This window comes from Pipistrellus hanaki (genome assembly GCF_964339955.1).
Source record: "Pipistrellus hanaki genome assembly, chromosome: 1".
Lineage (NCBI taxonomy): Eukaryota > Metazoa > Chordata > Mammalia > Chiroptera > Vespertilionidae > Pipistrellus > Pipistrellus hanaki.
This window is the reverse complement of record NC_140503.1, coordinates 149,480,503-149,503,993: the sequence shown is the minus strand read 5'-3', so window position 1 is coordinate 149,503,993 and position 23,491 is coordinate 149,480,503. Positions and strand designations below refer to the sequence as shown.

At 32.9% G+C, this 23,491-nt stretch overlaps 1 protein-coding gene across 6 annotated transcripts in view; it reads left to right on the top strand.

Annotated features, from left to right (window-relative positions):
* Nucleotides 1-23,491, top strand: part of RAP1GDS1 (Rap1 GTPase-GDP dissociation stimulator 1) — a 113,084-nt gene that overhangs the window by 45,597 nt on the left and 43,996 nt on the right. For 4 of the 6 annotated variants that reach the window (XM_084895062.1, XM_084895063.1, XM_084895061.1 and 1 more), the window contains exon 6: nucleotides 19,419-19,565. The exons of the other annotated variants lie outside the window; for them this stretch is intronic. In XM_084895062.1, coding sequence (XP_084751188.1) covers nucleotides 19,419-19,565 — 147 coding nt within the window. The remainder of the gene's footprint in view (nucleotides 1-19,418; nucleotides 19,566-23,491) is intronic. 6 annotated transcript variants of the gene reach the window in all.

Here is a 23,491-nt window from a genome sequence, read left to right as displayed (position 1 = left end):
TACTTATTCTTGAATTACCCATTGTTTGAACATAGGAGATACCTGTTTAGTATACTTTTGCCTTGAGTTTCAATTAATATTGCTAAAATAGAAGAAACACCCATAGTGATTTATTGTTTCATATTGCTCTGGTTGTTATGGGCACAGAGTAATTTTATTTCCTGTGCACTAAAGAACCTTGAAGTTAGGGTAATAAATGTCTAGTTAATATGATTATTATTTTGGTGAAACCGCAGTCCATTATTATAGTGTTTTTATCATATCCATTTACTCTGTTCTTACAAGGTATACAGTATAAAATCTTTAGGCTATGATGTTCGTTTTTTAAATTTCATTTATCAGTAATATTTATAGCCACTTTGTTCTCATTTAATTTAATGGAAATTATAGTTCCATGGAAAATTGAGCATAGTGAATACAGGTTGTTTTTTATACTTTTAAATCTTTTTTAAGAAAAATGAAGTTAATTGTCTTAAAAATTAATATAAGAAGTAATTTATTACTATAAATCATTTGATGAAATGTGTTCATTGTGTCCTGTTTATGCATATAATTTTCCTAAAAATGTATGTTTACTTACCTTTTATTTGAAATTAATTTTCTGTGAAGTTCTTATTGATTTTTCCAAAGAATTGTAGGAAAAACATAGTACCTATATTTGAATTACAAGAATAACATAAAAATCTATAAATATGATGCTATGTAATTGACTTGTGAATTTACTTGAAATGTATTTTTCATATTTTATGACAATTGGCAGTTTGAAAGGACCCAGAAATTAGATTTCTCTTTTTAAAAGTTTTGAATGGCTTCTATTTTAATTTTAACTTTCCATCTTGAGAATGTAGTTTTCTATTATCCTTCAAAGAATACAAGAAGTCTTATAAATACAAGAAGTCTTTTTCTTTTAAATAACAAGAAGTCTGTATAAATACAAGAAGTCTTTTTCTTATAAATAATATGTTTTAAAATTCACATTTGTGTTTTATAAACCTTATACATTGGAATAATCAGTTTACTTACATTTTAAATATTCTAAATGTATAATTTTTTGTGTGAGTTTATTCAGAATAATTCTAGGTTTATGATAGTAAAGAACCACAATGAATTCACTGTTAGAAATGTGTGCCTATTTTACAGATTTTTATTTTAATATTAAAAAGTAAAGTGTTTGCTAGCATATTTCAGCTATATATAAATCCATGGAAATCTTTTGAAAATAGGTTAGATTTCAGTTTTACTAGCTTTTACCAGATCTTAGGAAAGCTTCCTAATGGGAGGAAACAATCTTATATAATGCTAACATCTGGTAACAGACGATAAAACTGCTCAATGGGACATAGTGAGGCTTAGTTGTTGATGAACTTTTTAATTCCCAGGCTCTCTCTTGCGTCTAGAAATGAAAGAATTGCTTTGTGGAAACATTAAAATACCTGGTCTTTTTTTCTGTTTTTCCAGAAAGTATTCAAGGCACTTCAGTTATAGATTTCTCTTTAGAACTATGCAAGCAGACTTTTGATATAAGCAACATTTTAAACTCTCTTGCTCTGGAACTTTGGCAAAATAACCTTTTCTATCAAAGAAGAAAATTGTATTTCATTTTTAGAAATCAGCAAAGTTGTGATTGGAATATGCTAGGGAATGTGATTTTAAATAAACAGAAGTATTACCCCTAATTGGTGTGGCTCAGGTGGTTGAGCATTGTCCCATGCACCAAAAGATCGCCATTTTGATTCCCAGTCAGAGCATGTACCCAGGTTGCGGGTTTGACCCCTAGTCAGGGTTAATGTTTCTCTCTCTCTCAAATTAAAAAACAAACAAACATGTTTAAACATTTCAGTAATGAACATCTTTGGCCTGTATAATTACATGTTCCTTTCCAATGAGTTATTTTATTTTCCTTATATGGCTATCTTTGCCCTTTCTTTCAGTATTAGCTTTGTCTATATAGCTGTGCACATTTTAAATTGCTGATATATTTAAATAGTTTTACAGTATTGAAGAGCTCCATATTAAATTTACACCTTTTATAATTCATAGGGATAAATTGATGATGGAAGAAGTTTTTTCCTGTTTGTATATGTTACTGCTTAAGGTTAGGAAATAATTGATATGGGATATACTGTTTAAAAATTAGATAGTAGAAGCTTGAAGAAAATGATTACATGAAATTAAATATATGTGTTTAATTAATCCGAGAATATATATAATATATAATTCAAATTAATACATGTTAAAATTGAATAACTGCCTTCTTTGCTGTTTAAATTGAATCTTTTTAATTTTTTATGCCTTAAAAAAGGTGAATAATTAACCTTTTCCTGTTGAATAGAATTGTACTTCTAGAGAAACTGTACTGTTATCACTTCAAGTTGAATTTTAAATCAGAGCTATATGGACATGTGCACATACACACACACATACACATCGACTAGCATGGTTTATTTTAAGCATGAAATAGTTTGATACAAAAGCATCTTTTATTTCTAAAATAATTGGAATAAAATTTTATTTTGATCTTGAGCAGTTGGACTAATTGGAGCAATAAATTATTTCCATTGTTACCTGAATGTTCTTTAGAAGTCATTTAAGAACATTTTATGGAAATAATTTACTTCTTTTATATGTAACCACAATCTTCTGCTAATAAAATAAGTATATAAAAATATAGGAAATAGTGTAACTTTAGTGATTTCTTTAGCAAATATGGGGTGATTTATAGATGTTTCATTATTATATAAAGGCTTTTTGAAAAAAGTATAATTGTCAAAAAATTTTGACTGATGTGAGAAATCTATTGGATTACAGAAATTAATACCACTATCAGCAAACACACATGAGCTGTGTCTCATCACCTGCCATGCTGTTACCTAATTTTATACTGCATCTGTGGGACTCGTGCTTTCCTGTTCCTGCACTATAAATGTAAATATTTGGAATTTTCCTGCATGAAGGCAGACTTTAAACCTGAATATAATGCTCTGTCACAAGAAGCTTTGTGCTTCTTTTTTGACATATGAATATTTAACAGTCATGGTGGTTGTTTTTTTTTCATGAGTCATTTTTATAATTTCACTGGGGTAACATTTATAGCTTTTGTTTTTATATCTAGGCTTTCATGCATTTTGCCTGCACCTGGATCATGAGTAAAATGCATTTTAAATTTTAGTAAAGATATTGATGGGTTCTAATTTTTCAGGGAACCATAACTGTGTGGAAATCACACGCAACTTTTTAAAAAGTAATTTGATGTTAAAATTGATCAACTAATAGCCAAACCTACAGGTGAAAATATTTCATGATTTCTGAGAGTAGAATCAATTGCATAAATCTCACATGAAGGTCTCGTGCCTTTTTCCTCTTTATTATTCTGAATCATTGTGACATAATTTCTTCATAGTCTTTTTCAAATTTTACTTCTTATCACATCATATTTCTTTTAGCTCTAATTTTTTTCTCATTTTGTGATTTGGGTGATTATTTATTGCAAGATTAATTAGAAAAGTTTTACATTAAAGTCAGCTTCAGAAAAGGACTGGTGTATTTCTATAGTTGCTCTATTCACAATAGTCCCCAAATAGAAACATACCAAATCTCTATAAATATGAATGGATTTAAAGTAAAAATAGTAATGTAGCCATACAAAGGAATACTATTCAGTAGTAAAGAGGAATAAGTCACTTAACATACCTGCCACTATTGGTGAATCTTAAAATCATTAGGCTGAATTAAAGAAGCTACAATAGATATAAGAGATTACATACTGTATGAATCCAGAGAACAGTGGGTTATCTAGGGCCAGAGGGAAGGGAGAGATGATCTGTAAGGGAACATGAATAATCTTTTCATTGTGATAAAATGTTTGATATTTTTATTGTGTTGTGTTGGTAGTTTCTGGGTTGTTCAGAACTATTAAATCTCATCAATTACACATTTTCAAATTTATATGCCCTGTTTCCCCAAAAATAAGACAATGTCTTATATTAATTTTTTCTACCAAAGTTGCGCTAGGTCTTATTTTCAGGGGATGTCTTATCTTTCCATGCGCTAGGTCTTATTTTCGGAGGATGTCTTATTTTCGGGGAAACCCGGTAGTTTGTGTTACATAAGTTTTTTCTTAATAGCATTGCTAAGGAAGATAATCCATCAGATATCTAAACAATAAAGTACATACTGTTTTTTTCTTTGTTCATATAATAAATACAGATAAGGACTTGAAGGACATTCTGAGAAATATGACCATGAATTTTTTTTTTTCAAACCCCTCTAGGTAAAACTAATTTCTTTATTTGTGCTTCCATTGTACTCTGAAAACTTAATTGTGTTTATTGCTTAAATATTTTCCTTCATGCTTTTCTTTTCTTAACTGTGAATAACTGTCTTTGTATTTCTCAAACCTAACTCAGTATGTGAAACATTGTAGGTATCCTGCAAAAGACTGATAAAGGCAGGGGAATAAATGCTAATTTGATCAGAGGTCTTAAATAACTTGACTACTTGATTATGCAATGTACCATATATCATTAATCAGTAATCTAAGTTAATATTACTCCTAAAATATTTTAGTTTTGCTGGATAATCTACTTCGTATTATGGAATCATAATTTACAGATCTTACGTGAATATACTTATGAACATAATGAACATTTAATTTCTGTGAAATTTTTTAATAAACTGTTTTTCCCTTTTCCTCTTTTCCTCCATGTGTTCTTCCTCCATGTCTGCATCACAGAAGCATAACATTTCAAACAGATAAAGATATTAAACTACAGAATCCGAAAGACAGGCTAAAAATATACCCATGAATAAACCTGCATCATGAATTTGTGTTTTAACTTTTTAGGAAAAATATTGGTATTTTATTCTTTTTCAATTAATATAAATTTAAAGATCACAATCAATTTTTAAAAATCACATTTTAATAAAGACATTTGCTGTTTATTTGGAGCATTATTTACTGAGAATTCTGGTAAATTTAAGTAATTCAATCATTTCATTAACTCGATCAATGGTATAGTTTGGGGATTTTCAGTAATATTTTTCATTTAGTTTTCTAAGGCTCCTAAAATTCTTAATACCTGTGGCTTGCATTCACTGAGAACTAAAGTGCTCTTTGGTTGCCTTCTGCATGCACCCTGACCAGGGCCTGGGGAACTTATGTGCCCAGACTGGAACTGAACCTGGGACCCTCAGTCTGCGGGCTGACTGATCCAAACCGGCTAGGACAAGTTATAATTGTTTTGACTTTAAGCATCTATTCTGAATCACCTTTTGTTCACTAAGAGTATATCAACGATTATTGCTTCTAGACAGTATCAATTTCAGAACTCAGCCAGAAAGTATTCATAACTCAGTTTTACAGCTTACTTTATAAAACGAATTTTTTACTTATTTGCCATTAGTCTTTTTAGGCTCTAGTAATACTTACCTGGGGAAAATAAAAATGAGTCTGGTTTATAATGATTAATGATTGGAAAGCTTCAATGGCAAAATTCAAGGTTTTATTTTAATGTGTTAAAGGAAAACCCCCCACCCCACACACAGCATATTGCTTCCTCTGTCCACAAAAAGGACACAGTAGAACAGAAATAATAAGAGCATGTCATATCTAAAAGGGCATTCTGCAGTTGTCTGCTTCTCCTTTTTCTAGATCAGAAACTGACATTAACAGAAATTAAGGGGCTTTCTTATGGTCAAACTTAATAAAACTCAAAGCTTATATAACTCAATGATATTACATTTTTTCTAATATTAAAAACTTCTAGCCCAGTCGCTGTGGCTTGGTGGTTGAGCATGGACCTATGAACCAGGAGGTCACAGTTTGATTCTCAGTAAGGGCACGTCTCAGGGTTATAGGTTTGATCCCCACTGTGGGGCATGCAGGAGGCAACCGATCAATAATTCTCTTTTGTCATTGATGTTTTTGCCTCTCTCTTCCTCTCCCTTTCTCATTGAAATCAATAAAAATACATATTTTAAAAATTTAAAAAAATAATTTCTACCTTTCTTCGGAATTCTTAAATTAACATTTAACATTTTAGGTAATAAAAAATTATAATTCCCATTCTAACAACCAAGGCTAGTCCTAGGATTTCATCATAAGATGTTCTTTCCATTCATGTCTTTAGATACCTTAAGCTTATGACATATCAACAGCTTTCTTTACTTGAAAAAGTTTCATCTTCTATTCAAATAAATCTTCCTCCTTTCTTTTGCCCTTAATTAGCTATAACTGAACTTAACTTATGAGAAGTATCTAAAATGATTAGAAATAGTTACCTATAATTCTACATTTAATAGTGGAGAGGGTAAAAAAGGGAAGAAGATTTTATCTTCTGTAGATGTCTTCTGTTTCTCTCTGAAGTAGGAATCATGGTTCCTGTGAAGATTGCAGAGGTTGGGAAAGGAAGGAATTTTATAGAGTTGTGACTATTTTGATGGGTCATCATGGGCAATGTGACGGGACCTGCGAAAAGATTGTGCAGTACAGTTTAAGGACTTGTTCATACTTACAAGGCCTATAATTTTACAGAGTTAGACAGTTGTATAACTTGTTTATTCTTTACTGTGTTTCTAAATATTCTTTAAAGCACATCTCTTGGAGTTTTAGAAATTACTTGACTTCAAAATAGATATCAATGAATGGATGTGTGACTCTCCATGAATTTTTATAATGATATAGGAATTGTGTTATTGCCTCTTTGTCTCTTCAAGTTCCTACCGATTATATGTGAAATAGATTTTGTCTGCCGACTTATATTTATTTGCATTTTAACTACTATTATATAGATTGGTCTTAATATTTAAATTCCTGATAACTCTAAAAAGATTTTTTTAGAAAAGATACCAAAGAACTTTTCAGAGATGAATCTTCAAAAATTGATTCTCAATTAATACTAAGACTATGCTATCATTGTCTTGCTGAACTGATTGGCAAGGATATTTCAGTATATAATTTTTAGGATTTAATAAAGGAAGATGAGTTAGAATTCATATTTTTCCAAGTTTTAATTAAGAATGGTATTTAATCATAATTTTTTTAAACAAAGTCAGAGTTTAAATGTAAGAAGAAGTGGTTTTTATACGTCATCTTAATTCACTTATCAGAGCATTGTGTCTGAAGTACATATACAATAAAAATGTCATTTGTATTTGTCTGCTAAGTGCCTTAGCTTTCTCTTGGGCTATCAAGTAATCTTTTTCTTTTTAAGTAATAGGTGATCTTTATTTTTATGGAATTAAACCCCTTGTTTTCAAATCTCCCATTTCTCTTTTCCCATCATGGAAAAATTTCAATCTTGTCTTCAGCAGGGTTAAGGCCACTGACAAGAATTTTTGCTCCATATCAAAGCACAGTACAGTCCAGCAACTGGCTAGCTTAACCTGTATTCCCAGTTGCAGTCTGTTGCCCGTGGGGTCCTCATGGCCATGGGCCATGCAATTGCTTAAGACCACATGGCAGCTAGCCCACGGGCAAGTGCAGGTCATGGAGCAAGAGAGGGAGAGGGAACAAGGGGAATTTGAGAGCAAATTCTTTGGGAATTTCTTAACCTTCCAAGATTACGCATGCTTGCAGTGGCTTCCTCCCAGCCCATCCATGGTTTCCTGGGATGGACTGACAGACAAGTACCTTCCTGTATCACCTTCACTTCACTGTGCAGGTGCCCACATCCCCCTTTGGTGGATCCCTTCCCCCAGTGAATGGTCAGGTGCTTTTAATTAAGTAATCTTAAAAATCAATCTTTATGGCCAAACACTCTTAAGCCTTACTGTAGTTTGTGGATGTGTGTGCAGCCTATGCATAGCCAACATCATTAATTAACACTCATCAAGTGTTATGTGCATGCTGCTTTTATAGGAACAGAGGGAGAGGCAGAGCATAATCCATAACACTTTAGAATGTTAAAGGTGGACTCTTTTCATTTGCTAAAACTTCTTTGAAAATACAAAAGATAATGAATTCAGCAGTATATCTACATACACATACTTTTTTTTTTCATTTTTCCAAATATTAATTTTTAAAAATTTTAGATGAAAGCTAGTCTGACCAGCTCCTGGTTTTATTTTTCAGCTTAACAATGTTAATCAGCTTAACAATAACCCACAACCTTCGGACCAACTTGGCTTTATTTTTCATGGAGTCATAATTTTCTGAGGTGCTGCATCATAATTATTAGCACAGTAACTATTCCTGATATCACAAAGAATTGTTACTTCTAGTAGTTTGACCAAATGGATACACAGGGAACCAAGAGCCTGTTATCATATAAATAATTAGGTGGTGGGAGGGAAACTAACATCAAATATGTATGTAGGCATAGTTTTAAAAATAAATTTTTAACTTATTTCATACAGAGAATTTAAAGTGATATTAAACCACAAAATTGGAAAGTAGCATGAAATTTATCGACTTAAATTATAAAAATAAATCGATATTTAGAAAAATTAATTTTAGACAGAATTTACTATTATGCTGCACTTCCTGGATTTCTTTCACACCCAGCACCCTGCTGCCTCCCAGTTGTCCTCCTCAGTCTATCAAAGATTTGAGCCTTTTAACTTCTCATTTAGGAAAGTTGGTGATGATAGAGTTGATAAAATTTATAAGGCTTTTCTGTAAACATGAATGTAAAAATGATCCAGAATTTACTTCAGTTATACTATTACATAGGTTTTATAGTCAGTTTCTATTAGCTGTCTCTTTTTTTCCTTTCAAATTCTCATATATGTGTATCCATTTATATCTCTCTCTCTCTCTCTCTCTCTCTCTCTCTCTCTCGCTCGCTCTCTCTCTCTCTCTCTCTCTCTCTCCCTCTCTGTCTCCCCCCGCCCACTCTCTGTCTTCCCCTCCCTCTTAAACTGTTCAGTGTTTCTTTTTTCATATGCTGTATACTCTTGATACAAAATTAACAGCCTTACTAAACATACATCAGAGCGACTGTCACAAAGACTTGTTCCTTTTATACTCTGGAATAGTTTCTACCTCATCCATTAAATTTCATAAACTTTAAAAATCAAATAATACCGAAGTAGTAGTGAAGAGGTGAGCTCACACACTACTGGAGGAAATGTACACTGGTTTTGGAAACCTATTTGTCATTATCAAGAAAGTGGAAGATGTACAGATTATATGAACCAATGATACTGTCTGCGCATTATAAGTAATTGCTCAAACCTAGGAACAACCCAAGTATTAATCAGAAAAAGAACAGCCAAATAAATGTGATGTGTCTATACAATGCATATATTACAGCAAAGAAGGATAAAACGGTGGATGAGTCTTAGAAACATATTGTTGAGTGTAAGAAGGTAGGCATAGCACAATAAATACAACATGATTTCATTGAAATAAAATTTAAGAAAATGAAGCTTAAACCATATGTGGTGATTAAAGCATAAAAATGTGCACACACACACATTCATGCTTAAAGTGAATGATAACTTACCAAATTCTAGCCAGAGATCCCAGGCATTCAATAAATATTGAGTGCCTATTGTATACTAGGCATTTGCAGCATAGTACAAAATGGAGAAATATTTGCTGCCTATTTGGGGGGAAAATGTAACTAAAATCAGAAATTGGCATAGACTATAATACATCACGATAATTTTATTCAGTGGTGTTTTTAGATATTTTTTTTCCAGCTTACTGTATAACTTGTACCTGGTAATGAAATAAACTTAGTAACAATATTTTTTGAGATATAAATATTTTACTACTATCTGCTTTTGGCTGCTTAACAGTACTGGAAGTGCAGTATTTCTTTATATGTAAAGCCCTGCTCTTACCTAGTGTGAAGAAAGAACATAATTATACTGAAAACTAATTTGTGTGACAAGTCATCATTAAAAAATATAGCAGGGCTTAAAGATTTGCTGGGCTACACTTTATCCAGTGGTTGGGTAACTTAAAATTATGGAAAATTACGATACAAATTTTAGGAGGAGCAGCAACTGCGTGAGCAGCCTGCTCCTGGCCAGCCAGAGGAGCCACCACTGTTACAAACAGCATCCACTAGAGGAGCCGCTGCCAACTGAGGAGCAGCCTCTGTATAACTCAACAACTAGATCCTTCAGTGAAAGCAAAAATGGTGAGACAAAGAAACCCCCAAAGGAAAGAAAAGGAGGAATAGCCAGAAAGCAGCTAAGTGAAACAGAGGCATGCTATATGTCAGAAAAAGAAATCAGAAAAAGAGCGATACAGTCCATAAACCAGATGGATGAAAAAAATCAACTTATATAAGAATCAAGAAGAAATAAAGAGTGATATAGCTGCAATAAAATAAAATAAAAAAACACCACGAAAAGTTTCAACAGTAGACTAGGAGAAGCGGAGGACTATATTAGTAAATTAGATGACAGGGAAGCAAAACACAACCACACTGAGCTTCAGTTGGAGAAAAAAATTAAAAGACAGGAGGAGAGCCTAAGGGAGCTTTGGGACAACATGAAATGAAGCAACATACGAATAATAGGAGTGCCAGAACGAAGAGAAAAGGAACAAGGGTTAGAAAACCTATTTGAAGAAATGTCAGAAAACTTCCCTGATGTGGGGAAGAAAAAAAAAAATCACAGAGTCCCAAACAAAATGAACCCAAAAAGATCCACACCAACACACATGGTAATTATGATGGCAAATTCAGGACAAACAGAGTCTTAAAGGCTTCAAGAGAGAGACAGGAAGTTACATACAAGGAATCTCCCATTTGATTATCAAATGACTTCTCAACAGAAACACATTAGTTTAGAAAGAAGTGGAAGGAAATTTACAAAGGGATATAAAGCAAAGGACTGAATCCAAGAATACTCTCTCCAGCAAGGCCATCATTCAAAATTGAAGGGGGGAAATAAGGAGCTTCACAGACAAAAAAAAAAAAAGGCTAAGGGGGTTTATCACTACCAAGCCAGTAATGAAAGAAATGCTAAAGGGACTGGTATAAAAAGAAGAAATAAAAAGGTAAGAAGGAACACAGGCACAAAAAATAAAAATAGCTGCAAACAAGTATCTATCAATAATAACTTTAAATGTAAATGGACTAAATGTTCCAATCAAAAGACATCGAGTGGCTGAATGGATTGAAAAATAAATTACCCATATATATATACTGTCTACAAGAGGCAGATCTCGGAACAAGGGATTCTCATGGACTGAAAGTGAAGGGATGAAAGTAAAGGCCATAACAAGAGAGAAGGAAGACCACTTCATAATACTAAAGGGATCGATAAAAAAGAGGGTATAACCCGGTAAAAATATATGCACCCAATGCAGTAGCATCCAAATTCATTTAAAAAAAAAAGCTCTTGGAAGATATCAAGGGCGAGATTGACAACAATACAAGCATAGTAAGGGACTTTAATACCCCACTGACATCAATGAATAAATCTAGACAAAAAATCAAAGAAACAGAAATCCTAAATGACCTACTAGATCAGATGGACTTAATTAACGTCTTTGAAAATTTCACCCCAAAGGCATGGAATATGCATTCTTCTCAAGTGCACATGGGACATTTTCAAAGTTAGATCACATATTGGGTCACAGGCAAAGTCCAAATTCAAGAAGATCAAAATCATATCAAGCATCTTAGAACACAATGGCATAATAGTAGAAACTAACTACAATAAAAACAATCAAATCAAGCCAAACACTTGAAAGCTGAATAACATGCTACTAAACAATGATTGGGTTATTACCAAAGAGATCAAAGAAGAAATTCAAAATATCCTGGAAATGAATAACGATGAAAACAACCACCCAACACATGTGAGACACAGTAAAATAAGACCTGAAAGGGAATTATAGCTCTACAGGCCTACCTCGAAAAAAATGGCAATAAATCATCAAACTCTGCAACTTAAAGAATTATAAAGAGAGCAACAAGTAAATCCCAGAGAGAGCAGATGAAGTAAATAATATGGATCAGAGCAGAAATAAATGACATAGAGACAAAAAAACAAAAACACAAAATATTAATGAAACCAAGAGCTATTTCTCTGAAAGGATAAATAAAATTAATGGATCTCAGGCCTGGCTCACAAGAACCAAAGAGAGAGGAACTAAATAAACAAAATCAGAAATAAAAGAGGTGAAATAACAAGGAAACCCCACAGAAATACAAATAATTTTTTTAAAAAAATACTATGAACAGCTCTGTTCCAATGAACTAGACAACCTAGAGGAATTGGACATATTCCTAGAAAAACACAACCTTCCAAAACTCAATTAGGAAGAATCTAAAAATCTCAATAGGCTGATAACTAAGGAAGAAATTGAAGCAGTCATCAAAAAGCTTCCAGCAAACAAAAGCCTGAGGCCAGATGGCTTCACTGGGGAGTTTTACCAAACATTCAAAGAAGAACTAAACCTATTCTCAGACTATTCAAAAAAATTCAGGAGGAAGGCACACTTCCAACGTCATTCTATGAAGCCATTATTACCTGAATATCACAACCAGATAAAGACAACATAATGAAAGAGAACTGCAGGCTAATTTGCCTCATGAACATAGATGCCAGAATCCTTCACAAAATTATATCAAGTAAGATTCAGTATTACATTAGAAAGATCATACACCATGACCAATTAGGATTTATTCCAGGGATGCAAGGATGGTACAATATTCACAAATCAATAAAAGTGATACATCACTAACCAGATTAAGAGATAGAAATCACATAGTTGTATCAACTGGTGCAGAAAAAGCATTTGACAAAATCCAACACCCTTTCCTGATAACCCTCCACAAAATGGAAATTGGGGGACTCATACGCAACATAACAAAACCCTTCTGTGACAGACCTACAGCTAACATCATACTCAATTGGCAAAAACTAAACCCATTTCACCTAATAATAGCAACGAGACAGGGATGCCCACTTTCATCATTCCTGTTCAATATAGTAGTGGAAGTGCTAGCCATAGCAATTAGACAACAAGGAGAAATAAAAGGTATCCAGATTGGGAAAGAAAATGTAAAACTGTCATTCGTAGATGACATGGTAGTATACATAGAAAATCCTAAGGACTCCATCAAAAAATTATTAGACTTAATAATTGGCAGTGTTGCAGGATACAAAATTAATGCCAAAGAATCTATGGCATTTTTATACACCAATAGTAAACTAACAAAGAGAGATTTAAAACACAATCCTATTTACCATCGAACCAAATAAATGAAAACAGGAATAAACTAAGGAGGTAAAATACCTGTACTCAGAAAACTACATCACACTTTAAAAAGAGATACAGGAGGACAAGACATAATCAGATGAAAGAACATACCATGTTCATGGATTTATAGAATCAAGATCTTTAAAATATCCATACTACCCAATGCATTCTATAGATTCAATGCACTCCCTATTAAAATACCAACAATATATTTCACAGACCTAGAACGAACTCTCAAAAAATTCATATGGAATAAAAAAAGACCCAGCAATCCTGAGAAAGAAAAATAAAGTAGGAGGGATCTCAATACCAGATACCAAGCTGTATTACAAAGCCACTGTTCTCAAAGCTGCCTGGTACTGGCACAAATAGACATGTAGACGAATGGAATAGAATAGAGAACCCAGAAATTAATCCAAACCAGTGTGCTCAATTAATATTTGACAAAGGGGGCAAGGACATACAATGACACACAGTGGGGTCAAGACATTCTCTTCAATAAATGGTGTTGGGAAAATTGGACAGATCCATGCAAAATAATGGAATTAGACCAGCAACTCATACTATATATAATAATAAACTCAAAATGGATTGAAGATTTAAACATAAGACTGTAAGCCATAAAAATATTAGAAGAATCCACAGGCAGCAAAATCTCAGACATATGCCAAAGCAATACCTTCAGATACAGTTCCTGGGGAGAAACTAAAGATAAAATAAGTTGGACTACATCAAAATAAAAAAACTTCTATACAGTAATAGAAACCATCAAGAAAACAAGAAAGTCCACTGCATGGGAGAACATATTTGCCCTTATCACTATAAGGGTTTAAACTTCAGCATTTACAGGGAACTTATACAACTTGAAGAAATAAACATAACCCAATGAAAAAATGGGTACCATACCTAAATAAATACTTTTAGAAAGAGCACATGAGAAAGGCCAAGAGACATATAAAAACATGCTCAAAGCCACTAATCAATCGAGAGATGCAAATCAAAACAACAATGTGGTACCATCTCACACCTGTCAACAAATGACAAGTGCTGCTGAGAATGTGGAGAAAAAGGACCTCATGCACTGTTGGTGGAAATGCAGACTGGTGCAGCCGTTGTGGAGAACAGTAAGGAATTTCCTCAAAAAATGGAACTCCCATTTGACCCAGTGAACCCACTTTTAGGAGTATATCCCATGTAACCAGAAACACTAATCAGAAAGGATATATGCATCACTATGTTCATAGCAGCACAATTTACAATAGCTAAGATTTGGAAATAACCTAAGTGCCCATCAGCAGATGAGGGAATTAGAAAACTATGGTACCTCTACACCAGGGGTCCTCAAACTTTTTAAAGTGGGGGCCAGATCCCGGTCCCTCAGAGAGCTGGAGGGCTGGACTATATGAACTACTAATTCCTACTGTAACACCTCGGCTGCACTCACTGCCCAAAAAATCTGGCGGACCGGATCAGACTCCTCTGCGGGCTGCATGTGGCCCGCGGGCCGTAGTTTGAAGACCCCTGAATGGAATACAAGCTGCAGTACAAAAAAGAAATTCTTACCAGTTGCAAAAGCATGGATGGAACTGAAGAACATTATGCTAAGTGAAGTATGCCAGTCAGAGAAAGATAAATATTACAGGATCTCACTCATTTGTGGAATGTAATGAACAAAAATAGTTCCAGAGACAGAGAAGCATCGATCAGACCTCAGAGGGAAGGTAGGGGAGGGAGGGGGTAAGGAGGAGAGAGCAACCGAAGAACTTGTATGCATACATATAAGCCTAACAAAAGGACACAGACACCAGGGAGGTGAGGGCATGAGTGGGGGTGGGGCAAAAGGGGGATAAGTGCACATATGTAATACCTTAATTGACAAAGAAAAATAAAGATACGAATTTTATTACTTGAGGTAACTACTTAGGATGCTTCACAATCACAAGTTACTTATGATAAGAAATAAAAGTGAACCTGCATCCAGAGATAAAACATTTTTATGTAAAGAACCTTTGGCAATTATTTTTAAGTGAATAATAATACTATTTCTATATAATATAAATCTATAGAGCTATCTTGACTGGAAAAAGTTTATTCAGAGATAGGGAATGGGAAAGGGAAGCAATGAAAGGAAGAAAAATTATATATTTGTGGCTCTGCAAGACAAATATGTAATTAGTCTTCTAATTGTATTCTTATATATTGCATTAATAAATTGGGTGAACAAATTTGTATTAAAATATATTGAGGTGAAGTTTTAAAATACGGACTTGTGCATGACATGTGTCTTAATAGATATTTTAAATAATTTGTAAGATGCCCTTAAAGACTTTTGCTCCTTTTAGTTCAGTAAAAGAATGCAGTTATAATTTATTTCATTGCATTCTCTGATTTTTTTTTTTTAGAAACTTTAATAAATAAAATTCTCTTTAATTTTATTTCCCTGGTTCATTGGTTAAAAGAAGTGGGGAGAGAGGGAAGAAAGATGGGTATAAACATTCCTGTAGTGTAAGTTAATATTTTTTCAACTCAGATATCTATTATTATCTGTGCTTTGCTTTGCTAGTCTTCTCAAATTTGGTAATAATGTTATTTCTTGAGTTTATTCCCTGAAACCAACTCTTAATAATACATGAGTTAAGAGCAATGTTGTAGACAATCCAAACAGGGCAGGAGGGGGGAAGGTAGGGAATGGGAAAAGGAAGCAAAAAAAACACACTGTGGCTCTGCTACACAAATATCTAATTTGTATTCTTATATATTGCATTAATAAATTGGATGAACAAATTTGTATTAAAATATATTGAGGTGAACTTTTAAAATATTGTCTAGCTGAGTTTTGAGAAGAAGTCAGCTTAGCTTTTACAGTTCACTGCAGATAGACTTCACATAGTTTCTAAGCCTTAGTTTTCTAGTACATGAAGTTAATGCTAAGCTTTCTAAATTCAAAGCATACACTATTTATATTTTGAAATCCCATATTTACTCAGCAATGAGAATAAAAATATATTTGAACTTTGTAATTTAAAGGGTGGTATATCCTGTATGTTCACATTATTGAAAGTCTGAACATTTATATTTGTAATCCTAATGTTCAGTTTTCTCCATCATCCAATTACAAATTGTCCAGCAATTCAGATAATTTATAATATTATTAGAAAATAAAACTTTGGAAATTAAATTTCTAAATGAAATAAAACTTGCTTCCTAGCTCATCTGACAATTAAGTTACCCTGGCAATTAAGAATTTTCTGTGATCCTTTTAAGTTGATTAGCATAGAGCCCTGCTCTTATCTATATAATCTATATAATAATATAATAAAGTGACAAAAACTTTTTATTTTACTATGGATTTTCTTAAAATATATTGAAATTATGAAGCAGGTATTTATGATACAAAGCTATATAAGTTGTGTTTTGTATATTATAAGAAATGATACATATTGTTTCACTATCTAATATTATTAGCTATATTAGAGGCCCAGTGCACACATTCATCCACAGGTGGGATCCCTCAGCCTGGCTGTAGAGAGGGCCAATCCGGCCAGCCAGCCAGGGAAGGGATCGCAGGAGGTTTGCAGGCCACAGGAGGTTGGCTGTGGGAGAGCACTAACCACCCGGGGGCAGCTCCTGCATTGATTGTCTGCCCCTTGGTGGTCAGTGCGCATCATAGCAACTGTTTCGGTCGTAATGGTCTCTTAGGTTTTTATATATATAGATAATATTAATATTATCTATATTCAATATATAGGACCTTAGTTTCAGTTCTTTCATTAGAAAAATGAAAGTTCTTTATTTACTAACTTGATAGCTATATTTCCTTCGTGAGCAATTTCTTTTACTGATCCTTATTAAATGCTTCTATAGCTGCATTATCCAGTGTGATAAGCCTCTAGCCAGATTAGACTCTTTGAGCAATTAAAATGTGGCTAGTCTGAATTGACATGTAGCTGTAAGTATAAATTACTTTTATTTCGAAGAGAATGTAAAATATTTCATTAGTAATTTGTATGTTGATTGCATGTTGGGATGATCATACTCTAGATATATTGAATTGAATAGAATATATTGCTAAAATGAATTTTTAACCTCTTTTTACATTTTTAATGTGGCTACTGTTAAATTTATGTATGTGGCTTATATTTATGGCTGTCAAAACTATTGGACAGAACTTTTCCTAGATTCTTCTATATTTTATATAAGAAAGTCAGATTTAGAAAGACTTTTTTTTTCATCTCTTTCCATTCTTATGTTCAAGGGTTAGAAAGTATTCTAAAGCTATTTATATGTTCCAATAGTTAAATGGCATCTGTTGTATATAATATGTATGTATGATCATCATTTAACCATTTGTTGTAATGTTGAACTACTGGTATATTGGTGTGTTCTAGATTGAAGAGAAAAAGGAAAAGTGAGGTACACAAACTACCAAGAATTGAAAAAAGGAACATGCTTATGCACCATAGAAAATGTCATTTAAAAGACCCTAGTCCTAATATTGGGTCGGCAGCTAAGTAATTGCGGGTTTCACACATATATGGCTTCAGTTGAATTTTTAGTTTGCAGACGTAGTACAAATGTAAAACACATTTTGTTATTTGATAGTTGGCTATTCAGCTGTTAATCAGTAAAAAAAGTTTTTTGATCTGTTTTGTAGTTTTCGTTTGGCGTTCGTTGAAAAATGGAAAATCAAAAGGAACATTTTCGTCATATTTTGCTTTTTTATTTCCGCAAAGGGAAAATGCATCGCAAGCTCATAAAAAGTTATGTGCTGTTTATGGTGACAAAGCCTTAAAAGAACGGCAGTGTCAAAATTGGTTTGCCAAATTTCGTTCTGGTGATTTTTCACTCAAAGATGAAAAACGCTCTGGTCGTCCAGTTGAAGTTGATGACGCCCTAATCAAAGCAATAATCAATTCAGACTGTCACAGTACAACACGTGAGATTGCAGAGAAGCTTCATGTATCACATACATGCATTGAAAATCACTTAAAACAACTTAGCTATGTTCAAAAACTCGATACATGGGTTCCTCACGAACTGAAAGAATCACAGTTAACGCAACGCATTAGCAGCTGCAATTTGCTAAAGAAACGTAATGAAAATGATCCATTTTTAAAACGACTGATAACTGGCAATGAAAAATGGGTTGTTTACAACAATATCAAGCGGAAAAGATCGTGGAGCAGGCCAGGTGAACCAACTCAAACAACATCAAAAGCTGATATTCATCAAAAGAAGGTTTTGTTATCAGTTTGGTGGGATTACAAAGGAATTGTCTACTTTGAACTCTTACCACCCAACCGAACGATCAATTCTGATGTCTACATTGAACAACTAACGAAATTAAACAATGCAGTTGAAGAAAAGCGGCCCGAATTGACAAATCGAAAAGGTGTTGTATTCCATCATGACAATGCAAGGCCACACACATCTTTGGTCACTCGGCAAAAATTAATGGAGCTTGGTTGGGATGTTTTGCCACATCCACCATATAGTCCTGACCTTGCACCATCTGATTACTTTTTGTTTCCATCTTTACAAAACTCCTTGAATGGTAAAAATTTCAATAATGATGATGATGTCAAATCGTACCTGATTCAGTTTTTTGCTAATAAAAACCAGAAGTTTTTTGAACGTGGGATTATGATGCTGCCTGAAAGATGGCAAAAGGTCATTGATCAAAATGGGCAATACATTACAGAATAAAGTTATTTAGTTCCATGAAAAAATTGTCTTTGATTTTCTTTAAAAAATCCGCAATTACTTAGCTGCCGACCCAATATTTAGGCATTATATATTGTGATCTAGACAATTTCCTTTGATAATATCTAACTTTGAGAACCACTGACAGAAAGATATTGTTAGTGGTTTTCAAGGTGAGAAAAATTTCCAAAAGAATATTAATTTCTATTTTTTTTACTCCTTATGGAAAATTGTCATTTGTGAAAGAGGAGAAGGAAATTTCATGATATAGTCATAAACTCCTAAAACAGTTCTTTAAGCTCCTATTTGATGCCAATGGAAATAATCTTTTCTTCTCTTACGAAGTGGTTATCTCTTTTCCCCATCCCACCCCATTTCCATGTTTATTTGTTTTGTATTTCCAAAAAGACACTTAATTTTCTTCTTAGGTTTATTTTCTATTTTTACTCACTAAATAAGGAATAGCACTGTTATGTTTTGTATTTGAAACTATAAGGTACATTTCTTTTTTCTTTTATTTTAAATTTAACTCTTTGTTTTACAGATGAGGGCAGAAATGCAGTTGACCAAGCAGGTGGTGCACAGATTGTAATTGACCATTTAAGGTCACTGTGCGGTAGAACAGATCCCGCCAATGAGAAGCTCTTGACTGTCTTTTGTGGCATGCTGATGAACTATAGCAATGAGAATGGTAAACAAAATTGAAAACTTGCTTTATCTCGGGGGGAGAAATTAAAAATCATCATTACTATAGCAAAAAACAAAAATATTTGGAAACATTATGAACAAAGAATTTGTGACATATAAAATTAGTATTTAACATAAAATTACAGTTTTTGAAAAACACAGAATGGTCCAATTTATTAAATGACACTAGTTATTAAAGGAACTAAAAAAAAAACAAAACAAAACAACAATGGTGTATGGTTTAAGATTTCTTGCTATGAGCATTTAAAAAATAAATTATTTAAATAGCTTATCCTATCCAGGTGACTCATTTGGGATATGAACATTGTCCCATACCTCTAAAGGTCGCAGGCAAGTTTGATTCCTGGTCAGGGGTACATATCTAGGTTTTGGGTTTGATCCCTGGTCAAGGAGCTTATGGGAGGCAACAGATGAGTGTTTCTTTTTCTTTTTTTCCCCTCCCTCTTTCCCTCCCTCCCTCTCTCCTCCCTCTCTTACTTTAAACTTAATAAAGCCATATCCTCAGGTGAGGATTTTTTAAAAAAAAACCTTCATGTTTATTACTTCATATTAATACCAGGAGTAGCTTTAAAACATAAACACTGTAAATACAAAAAACAACCATAAACACTGTCTTTATAAGTTATTTTATCTAGATACTAGATTTAGTTGTAAGAATAACAAAAAATTTTAATATAATCTAGCATTGTAAAAATAAAGTTTAGAGCAATTCAGATGTCTAATTTGAGAAATTTAATAAGTACTTTATAGCCTATGTGGTTGTTAATCAAATGAACATAAAAAGAGTGGCATGAAGGTTTCACTATACTTTTAAATGTCACAAAATTGATTTATTTATTATTTTATATGAATTACTTTATGGGTCAGATGTTAAAATTCTAGTAGTTTCCTACAATAGAAATTAGTTCTTTCTGTGATTTATTTCATGATGCCATTTTAAATTGAAGTCTGTGATAGAGACATTTTATTTGTATATTGACCATGCAATATTATTCTTAACTTTCATGTGTTTTAGGAACATAAGGCCTTTTAGAGGCATATTTTTAAAATTTTTTCACTAAATAGTCATGGGTTCAAAGAAATATTCTCAATAATTGAAAAAAAGAATGTCCATAACACATGACTACTGATATTTGACCGGGTGTTGGAGAATACAGCAAATAGCAGGGGCTGTGGCTCTTGTCCCATTAAAAGGGTAGAACCACTACCCTCTTCTCTAGCTAGTTGTTTCTGTATGGCAATTTGGTCAAATGATACCAAATATTTTCATTATGGGGAGGGAAGTAAGCTGAAAATCCAGCTTTGCACATGACACCTGATTTTTAAATGTTCAATTACATTTGCCTTTTTAGCACTTATAAGTTAAACAGAATGTTTCCTGGGATTACATTAATCCAAGGGAAACAAGTTTTAAATCTGAGTTAAAATTATCCATAATAATAATAATAATTTTCTTTCATCAAATGGCTTGTCTATTAAACCCAAACTATTAACAAATGGTAGTCTTTGTTACAAGGTCAATTACTTCTGTTTTACTTGTGCTGTCATGGAATCATTTTTGGGAAAAAAAAAATGTCCTAACTATGAATAAGAGAAACAGAAACAGTAGTCTGGGTAACCTACAAAATTAATAGCTAGTGCCTAAGTAATTTAAATTCGACCATAAAGCATGGGTATCTAAATTGCATTAAGAAATCATTCGTCAGTTGTTCATTTTGTTTCCTTTCTATTCAACTTCATTCATGTTTGGACCCCTGAAAAAGTGGGACAAATGCTAAGTGGGAGAATAATTTAGAAAGATAAATGAAAGAAACTAGTCATGAGTGATAGCAGCTTTGGGTATAAAAAAATTAGCCTTGTTATGCATCTAATCTGCTTGTTTGTCCTTTGAGGAAGCCGTTGCTCAAAAGTCTGTACCAAAGCATGTCACATGGCCAGATGGTCGTCAAGAACATCACTAATTCTAACCCAAAAGAGCCTGTGATTGAATCTACGTTCTAGAATAAGCATGTCAAACACAAAGGCTAACACGGGCCAAATAAACAAGGTTTAAGTTTGTGAGCCACAAAAAAACAAAAGCTTCAATTTTCATAGAAACGTAGGTTTATTTCAGTAGAGACATGCTAAATACAAAGGGCTGAAATAAATAACTGTTAACATAAAATAATAGAATATTTTAATAAAAATTAATATTTTTTCTTGAACATTAACTTACCAGACACTGAATAGCTGCACAAATTAATAAGCGTAATGCAAATAAACCTGTCTTCTTGTTCTCCGAAAATGAAATATTTCCTGTTTTGCACACCAAACAAGTGAGTCCAAAACTAATGACATGGCAATCGGCTGCTAAAATATTCGCTGCTAGAGTTAGTGGAGAGAAATGGTGCGCCTGCGTGTAAGGAAAATGAATACAACACGATTATAGTAATCAGTCATCAACGAACATTGTAGTTCATTATTAGTAATTATGGTATAGCAGGATATTGTAAAAATTAAGTTAAAAATTTTTTATTAAAATGCTTCTTACGTACCATTATATTGGCTGGGCTGCAAAAATATTCGTAGTAGGCCATGAGTTTGACATGCTTGTTATAGGATGGCAATGTTTAGAGAAGTGCACTGAAAACATAATGATTAAAACCATGAGTGCACAGTCAAAATGCATAATATGTTTTTTTTTCTGTAGGAGTAGTTTTTTTCCCCTGGTGTGCAAGTATTGCCAAGAAATAACTTTCATACTTTGGAAAACTGTACTAACTTTTCTTAGGCCACTATTGGAGCAGTGGTGTTTTTGTTCCATTATTCTAAGAACTGCAATTTGAATGCAGCTTTTTAAATTTGTTAGGTAAAATAGAAGTAAAGTCAATTTTCATATTTTAAAGGAACAAATGCCAAACTTATAATTATCCCCTTTCCTCTGCTTTCCTTTATGTTTATCTTTCATGAAGATCATAGCTTAAGAAGTGGTTCTTTTTATCCATGACACTATTTAACTTACATTTTATTCCTTTAAGTTTTCATTTGCATAACTATTAAGCATCTTTGTTTTGTGTGTATTTACTCTTTTCTTTAAAATATGCATTTAAAGAATTTCCAACTTAAATTCTAGGTTTTGTTGGCTAACTTTAAATCATTTGATCCTGACCACCTAGATGAGTCACTGAAACAAAAAAACAGCAGAATTTTATGAAACTTGGGAGCCACATTTTATTAGCACTGGTAAAATAAATGAAGTTCCTTTTTATCTGTATTGACTACTGAATTTGAGTATACAAGCCTCTGCTACTTTCTGAGTAGAATAGTTGGGTGATAAATACCTCCTTGTTATTCTAGCAGAAAAATAAACTGTACCCATAGACCCAATAATTTAAGCCTTATTTATAGGGAGTTATTCTTTAGTTCCATAGATAAAAAATTTAAATATAAAGATAAGTATTAGAAATGGTCACAAAGACTCGCCAACGTAGTTTCTCTGATAAGAATATTTTCAAATTTTTTATTAGTCCCAAAAGTAGATTGACACCCTACTGAGACTTAGGATATGTTGATTTCTATCCATATAGTGATTAACCCTGATCATACACAATTTTTAAATCCATTAAATAGGGACTAAAACAAGTTCCCTACACACATGCAAGGCATATATTGTGAAAATGCTTACTCGATAAAGGTATTTTTCTACCCGTTTATAAATGTGCATACGATTCAAGGCTCCTTAGTTTTAAAACTTTTGAACTCACTCAAAATGATATAAGCTATGAGCTGAATATATTATTTTGTTTCCTTGTTGGTGAAGCAATTAAAACTTTTTATATTCAGGTGAGTGTGAAATACATGAATAGAAAAAGTTGTAATTACTTTGCCAGAAAATTCATATCAGTAATAAAATCGGGTTTAAATAGAATA